Source organism: Anabas testudineus, chromosome 21 (assembly GCF_900324465.2).
Source record: "Anabas testudineus chromosome 21, fAnaTes1.2, whole genome shotgun sequence".
Lineage (NCBI taxonomy): Eukaryota > Metazoa > Chordata > Actinopteri > Anabantiformes > Anabantidae > Anabas > Anabas testudineus.
The window spans coordinates 23716331-23737373 of NC_046629.1; the positions used below are offsets into that span (position 1 = coordinate 23716331).

General features: G+C 40.8%; 1 protein-coding gene across 1 annotated transcript in view; it reads left to right on the forward strand.

Moving 5' to 3' along the window:
- The window catches only part of LOC113173060 (transmembrane protein 163-like), a 51922-nt gene that overhangs the window by 23584 nt on the left and 7295 nt on the right, over positions 1–21043 (forward strand). The window contains exons 3-5 of the mRNA XM_026376327.1: positions 16025–16068; positions 16802–16893; positions 18048–18144. Of these exons, the coding sequence (XP_026232112.1) occupies positions 16025–16068; positions 16802–16893; positions 18048–18144 (233 nt within the window). The remainder of the gene's footprint in view (positions 1–16024; positions 16069–16801; positions 16894–18047; positions 18145–21043) is intronic.

The following is a 21043-nucleotide window of genomic DNA, read 5'->3' on the forward strand; positions in this document are numbered from 1 at the left end:
CATTGGGCTATAGTTGGAGTGCACCCTGGACAGGTGTCCAGTCTGTCACAGGGCTGACATATAGGAACAGACAACCATTAACACACGGGGTGGATCCTCATTCATTAATATCAAAACAAAATAATCAACTGCATCCATGTTTCCCTTACTTGCTTTTTACTTGCATCTTAGTCCCTCCCACTAAAAATACATTTAGGGATGCAAGGAAAAGATACAAGAAGAGAAGAACTAGATTGCAGAGACAGGAGACATCCTCTCCTCTGAACTGTCATCTACCAATGTCTGTTTCTGATGACAGATGATCAGCCGTGGTTCAGCTGTAGATCAGTTGTGTAGAGATTATATAAATTATAATAAAAAAGCACAGTCACCACTGTCTCCACTGCAATCGTTCAATAGAAACATCTGCTCTTTATTAAAATGATCAATCCTCACTGCTCAGAATGAAATTAGAGGCTTTGGGACGCCCTCCAAGATGAAGGAGCGAAAGAACTCCACACAACAAAAAGTTAAACCTAGGTCCCTCTTGCTATGAGGGGACAGTGCTAACTACTAAACCACTCTGCTGCCTTGTAGGTATTGTTATTATTATAATTAACATAACATTACTGTCATTGTGGCCAAAATGCATTTTGAATTTTGAGCACTCATTGAGAGTGAGGATAAAGCCCCACAGTTTCTCACCTCTTCTGTCCTCATTTGTTTTGCCTCTATGGTGCATCTTGTCTTTCAAACACTACCTCCAGCGTTTGTAATGCAGCCTTTCTGATAATAAGCCTCAGCAGCTAACTCTAATAATGCTTATATGCTCATTCGGGGCAAATAATGTTAACAATAGTAATCTTCTTTGATTATGTTAAATAATACTTCATACAAACAAATTCAGATGTTTCTAGGGATTTTCTAAACTAAGAGCATCACTTATGAACATTTTAGTATTAGGCTTTGTAATAAACTCCATTTAAACTTGCATCTAGAGACAACACAAAACACACACACACACAAAAGAAAAAGCTTCTACAACAGCCAGCAGCTAGTTCCATGGTGATCAATGGTAAACCGATTCCTTCAATGGATCCATTACCAAGGCTTCCTTATACAGCAATTTGTTACCTTGGAACAAATTATACGGTGACCAGGGTGGCCTCAGGGAGAAAGGACTGGGAAAGCCAATTTGTCCCCCTAATGCATGAATGTTTTATTTAGCCGTGTGCTGTTGTGCTGATGGAATGTGTAAATAGGAACGGAGAAGGAAGGGAGCGTATGAAAGAAAGGACATTACATTTGTCTTAGTTCCACAGGGTTATTTCCATCTCTTCTTTCATCTCATCAGAGATCTGTGAGGTATAATTAGTGAAGCCAGTTCCAGCCACTCACTGACTGTGTGCGAGTGTCTCATAAACACCCTGTTAGTGCTGTTCAGGCTTTATTAACTGAGTGTAAGCAAAGTCAAAGCAGAAGGAGGGTGAGAGAAATGACAGATTGTGGAGTCAAGTAGAGAATAAGAGGAAAATGAGTGGCAGCTGAAATGGAAAGGGAAACATTTTCATTTTCATATCTAGAGAAACAGGGATAAGAGTCTGACAGTACTATTATAACCCAGTTACCAGTATACATATTCAGCTGGACAGTGATGGTTCAGTGGTTCCACAGACGCTCTGTAATTCTCTCCACTTCTGAAATCCTCTGGTGAGCACTGAGCAGACAGAAAGCCAGCACCCACTCATGCTACTCTGGTTTAAAAACAAACCCTCCTCTGCTTTCAACCCAGTCAGAGCCTTGTCTCATGTTGATTCTTTAGGCAGACAGATAAAACAGAAGCAGTCAAACAGAGTGAACAACGTGAATGACGGGGAGCGCGTGGTAATCAGACAAGTGAGCAGAAATTAGTCTTTGTATGCGCCTTGTTTATGTGCTGAGAAGAGTGATGGATTCCTCATTGTAAAGTGACTAATGCAACTCTGTTTACTGGTGAAATCGGATCAGCTTCTTTCTGAATTATATCTTTTTAGTGGGTCATACACGCACACACATTTAAGGCAGATGACTAATTTACACTCTATTTTCTTACCACCACTGAGCGAAACAGCCCAGACTACTGAGATTAGACCAGTTGCTGCCTGTATCCTGCCTGCGCATGTACTGTGTGTGTGCAAATGTTGATTCGAGCTGATGAACCAGAAATAGATATTTTTTTCACAGTCTCTGTGGTCGTTTATAACAGTGACTCATGACGCTTTCCTGAATGAACAGCATGCAAAAAGCATTCTGTGCTGCACTAAGGCACTATTGACTCAAGTGCTAATAAGATGACACCAAGACATTTGCATGTGCTGCAAGTTTACCATTTGACCTTGGCTCTTTTGGCCTGTCATACTCCAACTCAACAAGAAACACCTTGTATTGTTGCTTTATAAGACCCTTGTCTGCTCTTTCATGTTTGTGACATGTGCACTGCATGAACATTGTTGATGCATATCTACATTTTCTATTATTGACTGGCTGTGAGCCAACTAACATCTGATTGCCCCATGTTGTAGCCTCTCAGCTGAGCCAAACAAAACAGTAAAATGACCTTAGGTGAAATCGAAGCTGTCTGTTAAGCCTATTTGAATGTAGCTTTGAAAGCACATACTGCATATACAGTGCTCTCTCACTGACATGATATATCCAGCTCCACTTTTTAAGATCAGAGCAAAAAGCACATTGTCAGTGTCATTGGAAGCATCATGTATGAAGTGTGTTCCCTGCACATCGACTAGCCACAACTCCATCTATTCTTGGGAGGTTGTGATGTGATTTTCTTCACTTTGACACTAATTAACACATACAGCATCAAAACATTTGCACAGTTTAAGACTTTCAATCAACAAGCGTGATCCAGTCTCTTCTTCCTAATTATCTTTTATTGTCTGTGATCCTCTGCTACGATTACTGTCATGTATTGTCAGCCGTACCATCCATCAACCCTTGGTGCACAAATGGTAATGTTTGGTTTATCCACAGCTTGCTGGTCGTGTCTCAAGCCTCATTCATTTTTAAGCGAGATGAGACTCTGTTTTGGGTGCAGAGATATTTGAATGAGTGAAACTGGGCTACAGCTGCTCTGTGTGAATGTGGGTTAGCTCTCAGTGAACGTGAATCCTCAAAAGTCACAGGGAGACAAATTTCTCAAAGAGCAAGCTTTTCCGTTATCCTGATAACTGGTCAAAAAGGAAGGTACATGGTATTGTAACACTTCTTTTATATATTTTTTATATTTTTTTATAACTTTCTTCAGCTACCAAGCACCTCTGAGTCCAATACATCACAGGTTTTCAGTTGATAAGTGTATCAGCGCCTTCTGCACTGTTGTTTCCACGGTGAATGATGATGAGACAGTAGAGTTGCTGCCATGACAGCGCTGCTTGTAAATATGTGCATCCAGAAACCTCCTCCCCCCTATGTAAGATGAATCACCAGAATAATGTATATAAGGGAAAATCACCAAGTCACCAGCTATCTTAACTCATTTAAAGGAACACTTCATCTAAAAACACTGTTTACTCCCTTAAATCATAATATATGCTGTGTTTCACGATCAGGGGATGGAGCTGCTTGTTCACTGGCCTTTATAATGTTTCTGTTTTCAAAGGGAAAACTTTAAGGTCTGTAGGATTTTCCCATCTGAGGTTTGTGAACTGAACTTGATAACATGAGACATTTGTATGCACCATAGCTGACTGCTTGTGATTCATGATGTCCCATGACATAATGCTTGGACAGTTTTTATGGCTGTTATTCTTCGGCACCACATATCTAATGTTGACTGAATAAACCAGAAAGCATTTCATCCACATTTCATCCACTGGGGCGTTCTTTTTCACAACTTCTAACGGAGACTGTGACTCTGAGATCACCAATTAGCAGCTGGCCTGTTTCGGGCTTGTTTCAGCGACATGGCATCGTAATTAGACAGCAACAAGGAGATAGAGACTGAGAAATATGAGAGAGACCCACTCTAAGCATGACAGGTGAACTTCACTTTTGGCATCAATATATAGATATATTTCAATCCTTTTATTGGTGTTGATACCTTTGAGTAAACACATGGCAGTAACGTGTTTGACAGCTGAGTTCATCTTTATACATCCCGCTAATAGCATCCTATTTCCTGACTGTGTGTGTGTTGTCATTCTGTGCCCACTAGTGTACCACAGTTTGATTATGCAGAGCAGTCTCCACAGAGCTCATTATTAAACTGTGGAGGAAATGTTTTGTGGTCGGAACAACACAGGAGACCTACGCGGTGAATTCGGTTAGGACTGATCAAAACCCTCTCTGCTCGGTTTCCCTGCCTTTTTATACTTGGCATGCAGCACAGTCACACTCACTGTGCATATACAATACACACACACACACACACACACACACACACACACACATATATGTACATATCGTTCTGTGGTCAGTCTCTCACGCTATCTCTCACTTTCCCATTTTTTTCTCTTGATTCTCTGTGTGCTGAAAAGGACTCCTCATTTGAGTTATGTCTGAATCAGCACCTCATCAAGGTCAGAGAGAGAGTGAACCTCACATAATGCATACACCAACTGAGGCACAGAGGTGGAGGTGGACTTTTTAAGAAGAATTTTATTGTACTGATTTTAAAATGTGAATTATTTTGTGTAAGCGATTCATGCCTGAATGCAACTCTATTCAAATGTAATCTTGTACAGTAATAAAGTCAAGTTGCAAGTCAGAGTATGCAAAGATATTCTGGACTTCTGTGACTCATCCTCAAGTTGGGAATAGTCTCACATTCGGCCTATTCATTTAAACAAATAAACATTTATGCTTCCTGCAGTATAGTAAATAAAATGCCCTGAGTGCTGAGGTGTCATGGGAATTTGACAGTGATACTAAAAAAGCCTGCTGATTTACTATTGCTCTGTGTGTGTGTGCTGTGCTGTGCCACAGTTTAAACGGCTGCTTAAACACTTCTTACTGGTCAAAGTTAACCACAGCAGCTGTCTAGTTTGGAATAATGAAGCAGCAACATTTCTTTTCTCATTTTCTGCTCACAGTTTTCCTGCCAGGAACTGCTGTAGGTCCTAAATATATCAGAGCTAATAAATTAGTTTAAAACATAAACAGTAAACAGTCAGGAAATTATTTTATGGCCCCACCAACAGGGACACTGATGGAACAAGGAGAAGTATTCAGAACACTCTACTTGAGTTTAATCCAATATCAGTTTCCCGATGGGGACAGGGAGTACATCTTATCTTTGGGTGTTCTAATTAAATTGGAAAGCATACCAGCTGGTGAGAGCCATATTTGTGTGAGGCATTTAAGAAAAAGGTAAATGATGGTGCATATGGCAAATTGTTTCATATATGAGAGGGAAAACGCATTTTAAACTGCACCTACACATTTCTGTCACCATTTGACTTGTAGCTCCACTGTTTCACATAGATTGTGTGTAACACTATATTGTAACAGATGTGGTTTAGATTTATTTCTCATATTACTCATAGGACTTATGTGATCAGTTAAGTTCCATTTAAGTGGATGTTTCTTTCTCGAATTGACACCATGTCTTGTACTTTGTTTTGCACTGAATTGTTATTCTGAGTTCTGAAAAGACCATTCTGAAAGATGCTGTTTTGCCAGTTGGAAAGTTGCTCAGCGTTGGCAGAGTTGTGGACTCTAACAAGTGTATTTGAGTGTGAGATTGGATCGTTGAGGAATCAGCAGCACGTTTGTACTGTGCTGGATCTTCAAAGAACAGGAAGATGATAATATTTCAAGGCCCTTTCATTCTTTAGTGAATGTGTAACTTCACCAATGTCTGAATTTTGTTATTTGTAATGATATTCACTGACTCCCACCAAAATAAAGCAGTGTGCTGGCATTGAATACTGTATGTACGTAAAGCAATAACTGCACAATGCATTTGTACTGTAAAATCCACTGTGTTGTACTGAAATGAGGATAGTTATACTTGAAGAAGCAGAATCGTTAAGGTCATGCACAGGCATGCTGAAGAGTATTCTAGTTTTATATTTTGAAAAGATTATTCACAAATATGTGTGAATGTGTTCTGGTGTAGTCTTTGTCCACGTACTGACGTTAAATTACTGTAATACCCAGAAAGATTATCCCACAGACAAGCATTTCCTTCCATTTCAATGCATCTATCAAAACTAACTACATGCCCTCAGCTAAGCTACAACACTGGCTGTTGCTGTGATGCCGCAGTGGAGACCTTGAGAGGATATTTTATCTGCTGCTAATTAAATTTCTCATAATACTGTCACCTAGGCTGCCATAGCATGGTCTTCGACTAACTGCATCACGGTAATTCTCCCTGCTGTGAGCACACTGAGGGAAAATGAATAGTCAGTTGAAATGTCATTTCATTTCTGAGTCTGTTGGGTTTTGCTGAACTTTAATTTCTGTCTAATTGTTAAGTATTATGTTGACATATGTGAATAATGAACCTTGTCTCTGTGTGTTACGTTTTATTATCACATTGTTTCTCAGTCCAGCAGTGACGCTCCTCTCTTGATATTATAACAGAATGAATACCGCTGATGTAAATCCTGTTATGTGGAATCTTTAAACTTCACTCAAAGTTTCCTAAGCTGTTAAAAGGTTTCCAGGATGAAGCTCTTTAAAAGCTGCGGGTGTGTAGGAAGCATTAGTCCAATCAGCCGTGTGCTTGTCCTAGCTTAATCTCCACACAAACCCTGGAGAGTCCCCAGTGCCAAGCCACTCACAGATGGCACCTCCCTCGCTGTGCCCATCCATCGACTGCAATCCTGGGTGAATACAAATCAATAATACTGGGCTAAAGGGGGGGGAGGAGGACTGATGGCACAAGGGAGTGAGGGAGCCCAGGGGGGAGGTACCAAAGCATCATAGTATTTGTAATCCAGGGGTGTTAATGTAATAGAGAAGAAATGACAGGAGACAAATTCAGGAGAAGATGAAAGCAATAGAAATAGATAGGAGAGAAAGAGGATACTGTACCTACGGGCAGGAAATGTGAAAGGTTGATTAACGGACAAACAAAAAGTAAGATAAATGAGAGACGGGTGGAAAGATGAAGACAACTGCAGCAAAGAGGACGAGAGCAAGAGAAACTACAAGGGACAGACAGAACCGCAATGATGTCTCTTTTAGAAGACAGGCAGGGGCAGAGGGGGACCAAATGAGCCACCCATAGGGGACAAAGCTGCAAAGGGGAGGAGGTTAAATGGAAGGAGGACAGGACAGGGGGACTTGCGGGAGAGAAAGCAAGAAGGGAAGAATCCCAGTAGGAATTTCCGCAGGGTGAATTCAGTCAGAGAGTGAGGCGTGATGCAGAACTGAGCAGTAGGTCCTGAATTATTAAAGACAGCATTTTGCAGCTGAGCAAGTGGCTGCAGCCATTTCGGATGTATCTACTGAGGAGGCAAGGACTGTGTGTATATATGTGTGTGTGTATGCCTACCTCATATGACTATTTACCTTTGCTCACGTGTGGGTGTGTGTCTGTATCTGTACTTGCAGTGTAGTATTTATGCTGAATGGCCTTATTCTGGTGTTTTATTGGTGCTTGTAGCTTTTGTGTGTGTGTGTGTGTGTGTGTGTGTGTGTGTGTGTGTGTGTGTGTGTGTGTGTGTGTGTGTCTATGCATGCCCATTCAGAACCTCTAATTAATGAGGAAGTAATGTCTTGAGGGCTTTTGTTTTAACTGCCTGCCTCAGTAGAGAGCAACCAGCCATTTAAGTCTCACACATACACAAACAAACTATACAGAAGGCACACACGTCATCGCCATCCTACCCCATAAATTTGATTTGAATATTACAAAATTGTTTTCCTGGGTTACACTGTGATTAAAATTAGCATCTGGATTATGTTTAGATACAACAGTTTTTGAGTTAATTAAGAGATACATTTATGAAATGCTGAGTCCTGTCTGCGATCAGGGCTAATGTTGATTCACAGATTAGAGTCTGTGTGGGTTAAAAAAATCCTTAACCCATTGCTGTGCGCATTATCTGGACATTCATTGGCCAGCTTACAAAGCTGATCTTTCTTGAGTTTCAGTCTGGCTCAGATGGTGGCGATAATGAAATTCATCTCTTTGGAATGGCAGCCAATTACAGCAGCTCGACTCTTTGTGTCTTGTTATTGTGGGTTTTAGGTTGTTGTTGGCTGTCGTCCACCAACTCAACTTATGCGTTTTTTCTGAGATGATGGACAGATGTGTGAGGCGTTTTGGTGACTGGGTTTGGGTGCAAGCGTTACCATGGATCCATGGATTTACACATGGCAACGGTTATTAGCATCAGCCATTAGCCCTGCAAAATGCCTGCTCCTAGGAGAGGGACCTCAAATCCACCAGAAGCTGAGGAGGCGGAGGTGCAGAGCTGGAGTGAGACATTTTAAACCTTGTCTGCCTTCAATCATTAGGGGGAATATAAAATATCCAAATACTGTAAAACGGATGAGTTTTTGGCTCAAGGGACAAAGAGTGTACTGGGAGAGCAGAAAGTCATGCTTTACTGAAAAATGTCTCACTCCGTTCTTCCCCTACTATTGTGATTATTGTTGTGTTCTTCATATTTGTTCTATATTATATGCACAGTACATGCTTTAGCAGTTGGGTCACAGTAACAGTTTTTGCACTGTGAGCTGCAGCAGCTAACAAATGTCTACAAACACACACCAAGACACGGATGGATGATGACTACAACCTAGAATTGATCATCTTCACTCTCATTCATACATCATCTTAACCTCATGGATCAATACTCTTACTCAGATTAATAGGCAGTTCCTGTGGGGATTGGGAGGCAGTGGATCGTAATTTAATTTCAGTGTAATGTCAGGGGACAGAGACACTTTCAAAAGGTCACCTTGCAAATTCTCAGGCCAAAATGGCACTGAACTTCAATTTGGCTGGAGTTGGGATTTTTCAACCACAAGAATAGATTTTCTATCTATTAAAAGTCGTGCCTAAAGTAATGGAACTGAGGTGTTATTTTCCATTGCAGCCCTGCAGCAGATTTCCTACCAGACAGGTGTATTTGCATACAAATCTCATTTAGTCCTGCTTTAATGATGCATAATTCTTCTTCATTACCTGCTCTCTTCCTTCCATGTCCCCTCCTCCACTCTCTAAACCTCTTCCCTTCCTCTCTTCTCTGTCCAGCTCTCATACACATCTCTCTGGCCTTTCACATTCCCACCATTGTTTACCATCACCTGCTCATCACTGCACTGTGCAAATAACAGGTCTCCCTTTATCACATACCTGCAGTGCAGAAAGGAAAATGAGCTGCTTATGTACCACACAACATTTCTTCATTCCCTTTCTGTGCTTTCACTCATCTTGATATTGTTAGGCCTCAACTGAAGTGTCTATTGGGAGATTTTTGTCACAGCTCATATCAGTCACCTTGAAGGTCAGACATTCACTGATTGGCAGCGCAAGAGTGGCTCTTAAAGTCTCCCTCCCCCAGTCTCTCACCTTTATGTTTCTGCTGCCCTGTCGCCCTCTTCAACTCCATCTTCCTCCTCCTCACTCCGTGTTCAAGATGATGCCCTTGCTCCTTGTGTTGTAATTGATTTTCACCTCTCTAGAATAGAACTCCTGCCCTTGAGGAACAGAGAGGGGGGGCATAATTACATTTCTGTTTGACTGCAAATGGTCCTACTAATGCGATATGGACTATCTTCATACAGTCAACAGCAGAGGTTGTTTACTGAAGTGGTCTGTTCAGAAAATGTAGGTCTCAGCACACGATTGAAGACTTGCACATGGGTGAAACACATATGCACTTTGTACCTCTACATGAGGACAGCACAACTGAAGAACTAGCAATTCTTTTCTTGCTTGGAGGACTTCAACGCCCCCAACGTCTGGTAGGAAATTCATGTCCAACCAGATCCATATATATTCTGCTTATAATCAGTGCCAAGTGAACACTGGGGAGAGACAGAGTGAGCAAGAGAGAGAGAGAGCTTGAGTGTTAGGTGTTGGCACTAGCCCCTGTTCTCGCATATCTTACTGATAATTAGAGTTTTACTGCTGCCAAGTTGTAACCATTTCTTCAACAGCTAAGTTGAGCTGTGCAGGTGTTGGCAGGATGTCTGAGCAGACTAATGGGGACATTAAAAAAAACAAAGGAGAAGAACAGAACAGAATGAAACAGAATAGAACGGACACACACAGCACTCGGTATATTTGAGCCTTTACCTTTCTTTCCATTTGTATCCTAATCTCTTTTCTCTTATTTTAAGTCTCCCACTTGTACTCCTGCAGCTCATCCTTGATCACTCCTGTTCTTGAACTCCTCTATTCCTGTTCCTGTGATCCTCATTTCTATTACTTTTCCTATTTTCCTTATTTCTCCTTTGTCTCCAGCTGTTTTCTTCTTTCTCCTCCCTCTCCCGCTCCATTTCAGCCACCACCTCCTCTCCCTCCTTGCTTGTTTCTCTAGTCTTGTTAGCGCCGGTCATGCATGCTTGGCTCCCTGATTAACTAACAACCCAGAGGATGTAACACAGAATAGTGTCTGCTCTTCTCGAGAGGGGTATCGATTTGCTGGCAGGCGGTAACCACACAGGCGACTGGCACATCGAAATGAGCTTGAGAGCAGAAACTGGAAAAAAAACAGACTGCCGGGAATAGAAAACCTACAATTTTCAACTTTGTCACTTATATGGAATTCTGTGTTTTTGGCCCGATGACCATGCACAAAACCTGTTTTCCTATTTATTTATTTATTTAAATGACTTAGGAGTAGACATGAGTGAGTAATGAGGATGGTGACGATGCTAAGAAACCGCTTCCCAAATGAGAAATGAGTTTCTAGACACAGACGCAGACACAGAGAGGGGACATCTGTTCTTTCTGGAACTGAATACATTTAAAACATAGCTAAAAAAAAGTGATCTGTGGATGTGTATGTGTGCACAAACTGCTCCCGCAGTGAAAGTGTTGATTAAAACTCCGGCTGACTGAAAGCTTTGCTTTTGAACAGAAAGAAATAAACGATTTCTTAGACACTTCCAGAGAAAACAGTGAGACTCACGTGGTGGTGTGAACACGCTCTCACACAGAGAGACAGAACATCACAGCATATTGCGAGGGTTGATGTCATACCAAGACATGACTGATGAACCGATTCGATGTCGCTGGCCAAAGGTGAAAGGTCAAGTTCACACTGACTTCAAATTTATCCAGTTCTTACAGCCCATTCCTGTGAACGCCTAATGTGAAGAACACTTGGGGGAGAATTCCTTCAAATGTGGTAGAAGTGTCCACTTGTCATCAATAATGAACTGGGTTCAGAGGTCACTGTGACTTCATGTACGTATCATTCTCATCAATGCCACATTTTAGCATTGCCTGGAGGGAATTTCATTAAATTACAAAATATGAGTCTGGACAGATATGCATGTGAACTGCAACTTTACTGGCTGGCGGGGGGGCATTCAGCCATGAGGTTTTATTTCTGTTAATATGCAGTCGACTGGAAGCTATTTAATTTTCTTGCACAAATCACCATATCTAATTTTGTGTTAATGAGAAGTCTGTGTGTGCATGAGACTTTAGCAACAGAATTGCGAAAGCAGATTGCAAATTGGTGTGGTGGTGTAGTTGGGGAAGGTGAATAATAGCTACAGCTTGGAGAGCTGTGGGTAAAGCATTTTAAACAAAAGAGCCCCCCTTTGGTCCTATTTGCCATGGCAGTAGAGTCACATTACCAAACTCTTGCAAAAGGGTGACATAGTTTTCCACACATGCAGTAGTCACAAGTTGTCTCAGCCTTGACAAGGTCTGAATGTGTCTCTAACTTGGAGTTCCATGTGTTTGTTAAGTGTGGCAGCACGGTTTATCAGATGAAAACCACTAAACTAGGCTAATTCCATGACAGTTTATGGGTCAGTGCAGGCACCAGCTCTGCTCTCTCGTATCAGTGGCTCTCTTGGAATGTAGACAGTCACAAGAAAAAGCTTTTACAGGCAAGAGCCAATTATCCTTAAGATTACAACATACCACACTGCTGGATGTACATTTGATAGTCTTAAAACACAGGAAAGATAACAGAGTGAGAACAAAGAAAGCAAAGAGACCTTTCAGTTTTTGTACTGTCACAGGTTATGGCTTTGTAATGGCTTGACTCTAACTGCTGGGAAATGTTGAAAAATGGTATCCCTGAGCAAAGCACTACCCACCAGGATGGGATTATGGTTGTGCAGGGTTGATTATGGTTGTTCAGGGACGTTCTGTAGAGCAGTGGTTGCCCAGCAGTTACATAAAGGGACAAAAACATATCCATCTAGATCTTATCAATGACATCATACAGACAGTGAAAAAACAGGAAGGAAATCCAAAGACCTGAACCAAAAGAGGTGATGTCCTGATCTGATTTGTTTGTATGCAGGTGAAGTTAACAAGCAGCTCTAGACTCTAGAAGGTTGTCCAGTAACCCAAGACTTTTAAGATGAACATACAATTGTCAGTATATACCCTAATTAACAGATCACTGAGATGACCTATGTGGGGGCTATTTTAATAGTAAATATTATGTGAACCACATTCAGATTCATGGTGCCTCCTGATTTTTCTAAAGAGCTGCCAGTGTCACATGCACTCTCCAGCAAGTCAGATCATGTGATAAAAGCTCACTGGATGTGAGAAACATTATAGAAAGTGCGGCCGGCAGATTAACCCGATGTGATTATGTCAAGTCAGAATAACAAAAGATTAGACTTTTAAAGTATTAGTTGGATTAGAAATAATATAATATTTGACTCTGTGCTAATATAGTGTTTGGTTTGTAGACCAGCAAAACACAAACGTTGCCACATTATATTCTGCTGTACATGCACTGAATGTTTTTAGACGTCTGTGAAAACATGGATTCAAAGCTTGTCAAATCTAAATTAAAATCTTAACATTAGTAATTAAATTAAGCAGCGATAAAAGTTTTACTGTAAAATATGCAATACATAACTATAATTACTTTTTTTCAATTTGATCAACAGCTACGACAACAGTCATAAACCATGTAATGCTACATGATTAGTATATGGAACATGTCACGGTGTTCCAACTTCCAGCAGGTTGACTTCAAACCATCACAGACAGAAATCTCACACAAATAACCAAAACTGTCGTAATCGTGGCAGAAAACTGCTAACTGCTAACGGTGAACCTCTTTGCTTAAGATATATTTAAAAATATATTGTTATTATTACATATATAATAAGAAACGGTACAAAAGAGTAAGGAGTCTCTTCTGTCTGATTATTCTGTATCTGGTTCTTGAGTCCGTGTAAAGGGAGCAGGGGGCACTCTTCCTTTGGCTTGCTCGGTTTCTGGAATCTCCAGATGGGTTGGGGGACTGGTGAAGCTCCGGAGACACAGCACAAACTCTGCGTGTTAAGGGCCACTTTGTACGTGAGAGAGAAGACAAACAAGAGCGAGAGGATGTGCGAGGGACTGAGAGTGGGAGACTCTGGGCGCCCGTCTCCCGGACAGAGCGAGACACAGTGACGACATATGTGTATGTGTGTGTGGGCAGTCATGTGTTACACACCGAGCCTGACTAGCACCAGCTGTCTTGTATGAGGGGTCGGTCTGGGACTGCCGTCTCCTCTCCCGTCTCTTTAGTTCCTCCTGTCCACCTGCTCTCCATGCTCTCTTTTTTCTTTTTGTCTTCTGCTCACTGAGCCTGCCTTTGGATAAAACTGCTCATTTTCATATTAGTGATCAGCAAATATAACAGTGAAGTTGAAAAAAAAAAATTCTGCATGACTTTGTTTCTGCAAATGTCAAGCATTGAAGTCCAACCAGAATTTATGAGCAGCCGAAAAGGCCACCACTCGCAGGTGTGAGAACATATACTGAGGAAGAGAAAGAAAGAGAAAGAATCATGTAAAAGGAATTCAGAAAGTGAGAGTCTGAGAGAAGAGACTTGAAGATGACAAACACATGAACATGAAAGCTCTGTCGAATTCAACCCAATTCTCAGCTTGCCCTTAAATCTCCTGTTACCATGGTGATTTAACGGTCGATATGGCGTCCCCTGAGACGCTGTCCTGAAAACATGGGGGAGAGAGGGAAAGAGCAAGTAAACAAAAGAAACACAAGGACAGGCTGAAGGACAATATAGCAAAGGTGGGCTGTATGAGGACTGCTATTAGTAAACCTACATAAGTGTAGCTGAGGTCGCTGTGGATTTAATTTGATTCGATCAGTTTCTTGTGTGAAAATGTTTCCATGTGTTCCAAGCTAATCAAAAAAAAAGTAACATTTCAGACTAGCAGACTATGTAAACTTTACAGAAGAAGAATTTCATGGGTTTCTGCATTAATTTGTAATAAAATGTGATCTGATCTTCATCTAAGTCAAGAGTATTAACAAATATAATGTGCCTAAAATAATAACACAAAAAGAATTCTGATCTTTGACATCTTTATTGAGAACGACCATAAAAACCTCATGGTGCGAGTGGAAAAGGTATGTGAACTCTTTGAATGAATAACTAGCTGACCCCTCCTTTGCAGCAATATGTAGCTGTGAACCAGACCTGCACATTGTTCAGGAGGAATTGAATCCCATCCCATAGCATTTCTATTGAGTTGAGTTCTAGGCTCTGATTTGGCCTCTCCAAAAGGTGGATTTTGTTTTTCTGAAGCCATTCTGTTGTGTTTTGCGTCATTGTTCTTCAGCATCACCCAACTACTACAGAGTTCCAGCTGACTTACAGACATTCTCACATCATTATGAAGAATTTTTGATACACTTTTAATTTATCTTGAATGTATCTTCCCTTCAATCACTTCAGTCAGACCCTGATGTACCAAAGCAGGCCCAAATCATGATGTTTCTTCCACCATACTTTATGATGTGCAGGATGATGTTTTCAAGATCATATGCAGTGACCTTGTTATGCCAAATGTACTGGCTGTGTGTTATTTCCAAATACACTGCCCATCCATAAAAAAAGAGTTACCACCTGGATTTAACTTAGCAAGTAGGTAAAAGCCTGGTCAGGTCTGGGTTTTTTTGCACGTGCGGTGTAGTTCAAAATAGTTTCATCAGTTCACAAAACATTTTGCCAATACTGCTTTGGAGTGTCAATGTGCTCTTTGGCAAACTTCAGGCATTCAGCAATGTTCTTTTTAGTAAGCAGCAGCTTCCTTTGTGCCTCCTGCCATAAACACCCTGCTTGTTCAATGTTTTATGTAGATTAATCAATGCTGCCGCCCACTTCTTGGTAGAGTAGCCACAGTCCCAAAGTGTCTCTAGATTGTTTATCTAACTGTAGACTGGTGAATTTCACTTTGTAACTGTTCCTTATACTGAACCAACTGAAAAAGTTACCTGAAAGAGTGTTGAAGTAGCTCTAGTCCACACCTCCAAACTAATTTTCTTAACTTATGCTTACACCTAACTCCAATTATTCAAAGTGTTCATATACTTGCTGCCCGGGATGAACCCATTATTAATTCCAAGGCTTCACATACATTTTTCACTCCCACCATGAGTTTTTTTGGTTGTTCTCAATAAAGACATGAAAGATCTGAGTTATTTTGGTGTTATTATTTAAGGCACATTATATTTGTTAATACTCTTGACTTAGATGAAGATCAGATCACATTTTATGACAAATTAATGCAGAAAACCATGAAATTCAAGAAGGTTCACATACTATTTCTTGAACAGAGAACATAGAACTTGCACTTGTCTTTGCAGTTCCACTCATCTCTCTGAAACCTTTATTAAGCATCTTGTTGAAGTGTTTTATCATGCAAAAAATTGCCATTCTTCGTGTTGTTTGCATGTGATGCAATCATTTTGTACAGCATGTTCACATACAAATATGTATTGTTAATGAAACTGGGCAGTGGCATCAGCATGGATAGTATCTTATATTCAGCTGGATATTCATAATTAAATAAATATCATTTGTCAGTGTCACTAATGTCACTGCTCTCTCTCCCTGTCTCTCTCTGTCTCTCTCCTCAGCCGTATCATTCATGAGACACAGCGCGTCTGCCTTTGGATTTGCTGTGAGTTCCACCTTCATCTCTCCTCCTTTTGCATTGATCAATTAGTCATAACTTGAGGCAACGTGACTTATTAATGAATTCTACTACCAAATTGTTATTGGTCCCTCTGTCTCCAAGGTAACAGGGCAGAGAAGAAGGCATAGGTCTCAGCTTGAGTGTCAAAGCGCTTTTTTGTGTTGGATACACAGGCCTGCTAAACTCTGCCAAAATAAAGCTTCTTATTACTTCCTATCGTTTAAAGGAAGTGATTGCCAGTGTGATTAGTTAAAGAAATAAGACTTAATAAAGTCACGTGAAAATTCAATCATACATACCGTGAGCCAGTGGGGGAAAATGTGATTAGCATAATGTGATTAAAATATTATAAACCATAATGCGCAGTGCTATCTATCGCTGTGTCTTTTTATTAAAGCTTGGCTTTTAATTAGCAAGTGCTTACTGTCTATAACCATTTTTAATAAAGTAGCAAGGAGACATTAAGTTGATATGACCCAGTGCAATGGCATTAGATCTCTGCAGCTGATCATCTGTGGCTTTAGCTCAGATGTTGAACGTTCTTTAGCTTGAACAGAAACGTCGTCTTTTGTGCCTTGAAAATGAAATGATAATGACTGTGTTTTAAGTTATGATACAGCTTCAGGGGGAAAAGTTACTAGCAGTGTATTATTCCAGTGCTGCAGCTATTGTAATACAGTGCAGCGTCCCCTACTTGTTCCCCCTGTTTCTGCTGTAGTTTGATGCCACGCTGGACGTCCTGTCATCAGTCATTGTTCTCTGGCGCTACAGCAATGCAGCGGCTGTGCACTCAGCACACAGAGAGTACATGTAAGTATAACACCTGTGTTTAATCAGCGTTTCACACGTTTTACATTTCACTCAGTGTTGCCATTCATCCGTCTATTACATTTATCTTTCCTCTTATTTGTCTAAAAATCTCCCACAATATTCATTCAAAGTTGAAATTCAACAAAAAAAATTTTGATTCAAAGACGTGAGCATCTACTGTAGTTATTGAGATAACTGGATAAAGTCCAGTGTTTGCAGAATTTGAATAATTCACAGAAAACTAAGAATCTATTCACTTGTAAAGAAAGTTGTGATGTTGTTTTCATTTAAGAACATTTAATTTAATAACCCTGCTTTGAATCACACGTTTTATGCTCTCCTACAGTATCCCTTTATCCCTTTATCCCTTTATGTTTTGTGTTTTGTATAGTTGAACAAATTGCTGGTATTTTCTTTTTGATTGTAATTCTGCACTGAAGTTGTCAAACCCTGTCTTTTTCTGCATTTCATGAGCTTTCGACAGAGTGAAATTATAAATTCCTAAATGAACAGAGAATCCTACTGTATGTCAGTGTACATCAGTTGAGCCTGTTCATCTCTCAGTTTTCAGGCCTGCTGTACTGTGTCTTCATCAAGTGGCTGTCAGGTTGCTCAGAGCCTTGTTCATGTCACAAGTGCACCTTTGCTTAGCTCAGAGGTGTCACAGATGATGAAAGACTGAACTGCCTCTCTGTCATTAAGATTGAGGCCCTTACATGACCCATTTGTTGCAAACAGAAAGAAATCAGACCAGGTTTGCTGAGTACATACAGATACGGTACAGCCGCAGAAGAAACAGAGACACAGTGTGATAAGCTTACATCAGTTTTAGGTCAGTTTGGAGTGAATTGATGTGAAATTATTGTTTGAAGCCTTCTTTTATTTTTAACTGCAGGTGATTGGCAGTGTTGTACATTTACATTAAAGCATTTAAATTGTGACTAAACATCGTCACAGTCAGTAAAGGAGATGCACCACATCTCTGCACCTGTCTGATAAGAAGCCTTTCTCAATCGTTTCAGTCCTGTAGCAGGAAAGATGGGAGACTGACACACTTTGCTTTGCTCATCATCTACATAACAGGTTAAGCGTCTACATCACAGTAGCTGAAGCATGTAGTGTAATCTTAACACTCTGCTGTCTGTGTGTCGCAGAGCGTGTGTTGTCCTGGGGATTGTGTTTGTTCTGTCCTCCCTGTGTATCCTTGGAAAGGCCATCCATGATCTGGCTACTAGGGTTCCTCCAGAAGTGGTAAGACCATACACACACACACACACACACACACACACACACACACACACACACACACACACACACACAGACTCTGGATTACTCCCCATTAAAAATACAGCATGTTAGTACTGTAAAGAAATGTACATGGTTTGGTTAAAAGTAAATGTTTGAAGATTGCTGTTCTTTATTATGGCAACAAATTTATATTCAACATTAATATTGTGAAATTATCATAAGCATAAACAAATGTGAGCCATACTGTGGCCATCGCAGTTATGTCTGAAATCACTCCCTTGTTTACTATTCACTGTGTATTAACCACCCAGTAAAATACCGCAGTGAGCAGTAGAGGCTCACACAGTGAGACAGTGATTTTTATATCTAGAAATTGTTAAACGTTGCATTGTGAAATTGTTAGCTGGGAGGAAGCTGTGCACATATCATAGACACTTCTTCCTTCCATTGCGGGTTCGTTTATGGGCACTAACTGGGTAAAGAACAGCCAATTATAAAGTCTCTGTTGACCGAGTGGGTTACAACAGGTGACTTCTCACATTGGTGCAGACTTCACATACATTTACATTTGAATTCCGTTCACAGGAGGTTCACATATGAAAAAAGAGTGATCAAACCCAGTGTGCGAGCGTAGAGAGTTGTGGATGTTTACTCCCAGTTCATAAATGCTGCTCACAGTGTTTCACAAGAGTCGTATTATAACAAACTGAAATCCAGTGTGTTTCATAGAAGTAACTGATTCTCGTGGTTTGGCAGAGCGTCTTCATTTATTAAGTTCTGTTTAATTCAAGGTGAAACCTTGATTTTCTTCTCTCTCCTGTTGCTCTTCCGGCATTTTTACCTCCCTACACTTGGTTTTTGTTCCTTTCTTTCTCTTTGACACTGACACACACACACACACACACACACACACACACACACACACACACACTGTCTTTTTAATGTCAGCATCGCTCCACCCACAGACTCTGAATAAGATCCTAAAATAGTCTCTTTTTTCTGTTGCTGGGGCACGGCCCAGCTCTGCCATCGTCATACTGTTTGGGGAGTGCCCATCGCATCCTTTCCACTTCTCTGCTTTGAATGCTCCTATTTGCCTTGTAAATGATTTAACTCTCGCCATCTGTCCGTTTCACTAACCAGTGAAGCCAAGTCTCAGAGGAAAGCCAGGTTTTTACTCTCCAAAACCACAGTCCTCTTAAATTTTCCTATTATGTGGCTTCAACACTTGAAGGTGCACTTTGTTGACAATAGAGCCAATAGCAGGTCCCAAAATATCTTAAACTCAATACAGTTCACACTTGAATTTTAAAACAGCAGTAAGCTGAGCAGAGATTTGGGGGCACAGTTGAGCCCTTACACTAAATCAGAGAGTGTATCCTAAAGGTACCCAAAGGGGGTTTTCATGAGAACCGAGGCAGATATACTTCCTTCCCTTTGCTTCTTAAGTCGAATGTTCATATATTACATGATAACATGTAATAAATAGAGAGGCCCAATGGATGCAGTGAGACTGTCAGACAGACAATCAGGCTGTACATACAGCTGCTGTTTGTTGCCTCATGGTGGAGACAGGGGAGTCTTCAAGCTGTCATTTATGCTGGCAAACACCTTTATCTTCATTGGTAATGTGTGTGTGTGTGTGTGTGTGTGTGTGTGTGTGTATAGAATCCAAAATACATCTCATCACTGCTGCTCAGATGCTTGCTACTCTCCTTGTCATTTATTGTGTTGGTTTACGATCGGTGAGCTGTCCATTCAGAGTTTTGACAGAGTGCTGACATTCACGTGGCTATAAGACAATTTACAGCGAAGATAAACATGCAGATTGCATTTGTTAGTGTGTATAATTATCTGCACTAGACAAAGTGTGGGTGTCCTCTCCTTGTTTTTAAGTGCATATTTGATGGTGTAAAAAGTGAGTCACTGAAGCCACTTTGACTACAAATCAAACGAGATGAGAAAGCCGAGAGACACTAAGCTAGTAGAGAAGCGGGCTGAGGACAGCAGCTATTCTGCAGCTTGTGTAGTTCGAAGCTCCAGTGCCATTATGTTAATAGGGTGTTAAGTCTCAAAGGAGCTTCCTGACACCAGCAAAAGCCTATTACCACTGTCTGTCTCTTTGACATTCTCTCCCTTTCTGCCTCTAGGTTTCGTTCAGCATCTCATTTCCATCTTTGTGCCTTCACTTGCAAAATGGGCTCGAACATTGGACGGAATGGATACTTCTTTTATGTAGAAACAAAATGCATCCATACACAGCTATTCATTGAACACCTTCGGCCTATATTTAGCATTGTGAAAGAACAAGTCAGTGGCACATCCTGTGCAGCAGATTATTCTCAGCGTATACAATATGTAATAGATGATGAGTTTGTTGAAGAGTGATCTTTGCCATCTATCACTGTCTCTTTATGGATTATGCTGCCAGTGCCGTGGTCGAATTAGAATTTCATGTATAGGCTCCCCTTATCCTCTGTCTCATTTATCCAGTCTCTCTCTACTGTCGTCCCTTGCTCCATCATTCATCATTCATTATTTTTTTCCGTGCTCTCTGTCTCTTCAGTATCCCATCTTTTTGGTTTCCCTCACCCCCGTTCCATCGTTACACCTATACTCTCTCTAACCTCTCCCCTCCGAGCTCGGCTCCTCTGTCTCTCTCCATTATCACGTCTGTCTTTACTGCCTTGCCACTTACACTGTGTTATTTTTTGTCATTCACGGCATCGCTTTCTCTATATGCACCTTTGGTCTTTTGGGCGAAAAAACAGACTTGTTCACTGAAGTCTTCATCAGACAGCAGTCAGAGGTGATTTATCATACCAGCAGTGATCTGTTTACATGCTCTGTTTGTATGTGCCTGCAGGACAGCGTGTGTGTGTGCCAGACAGAGTCAGAGAGA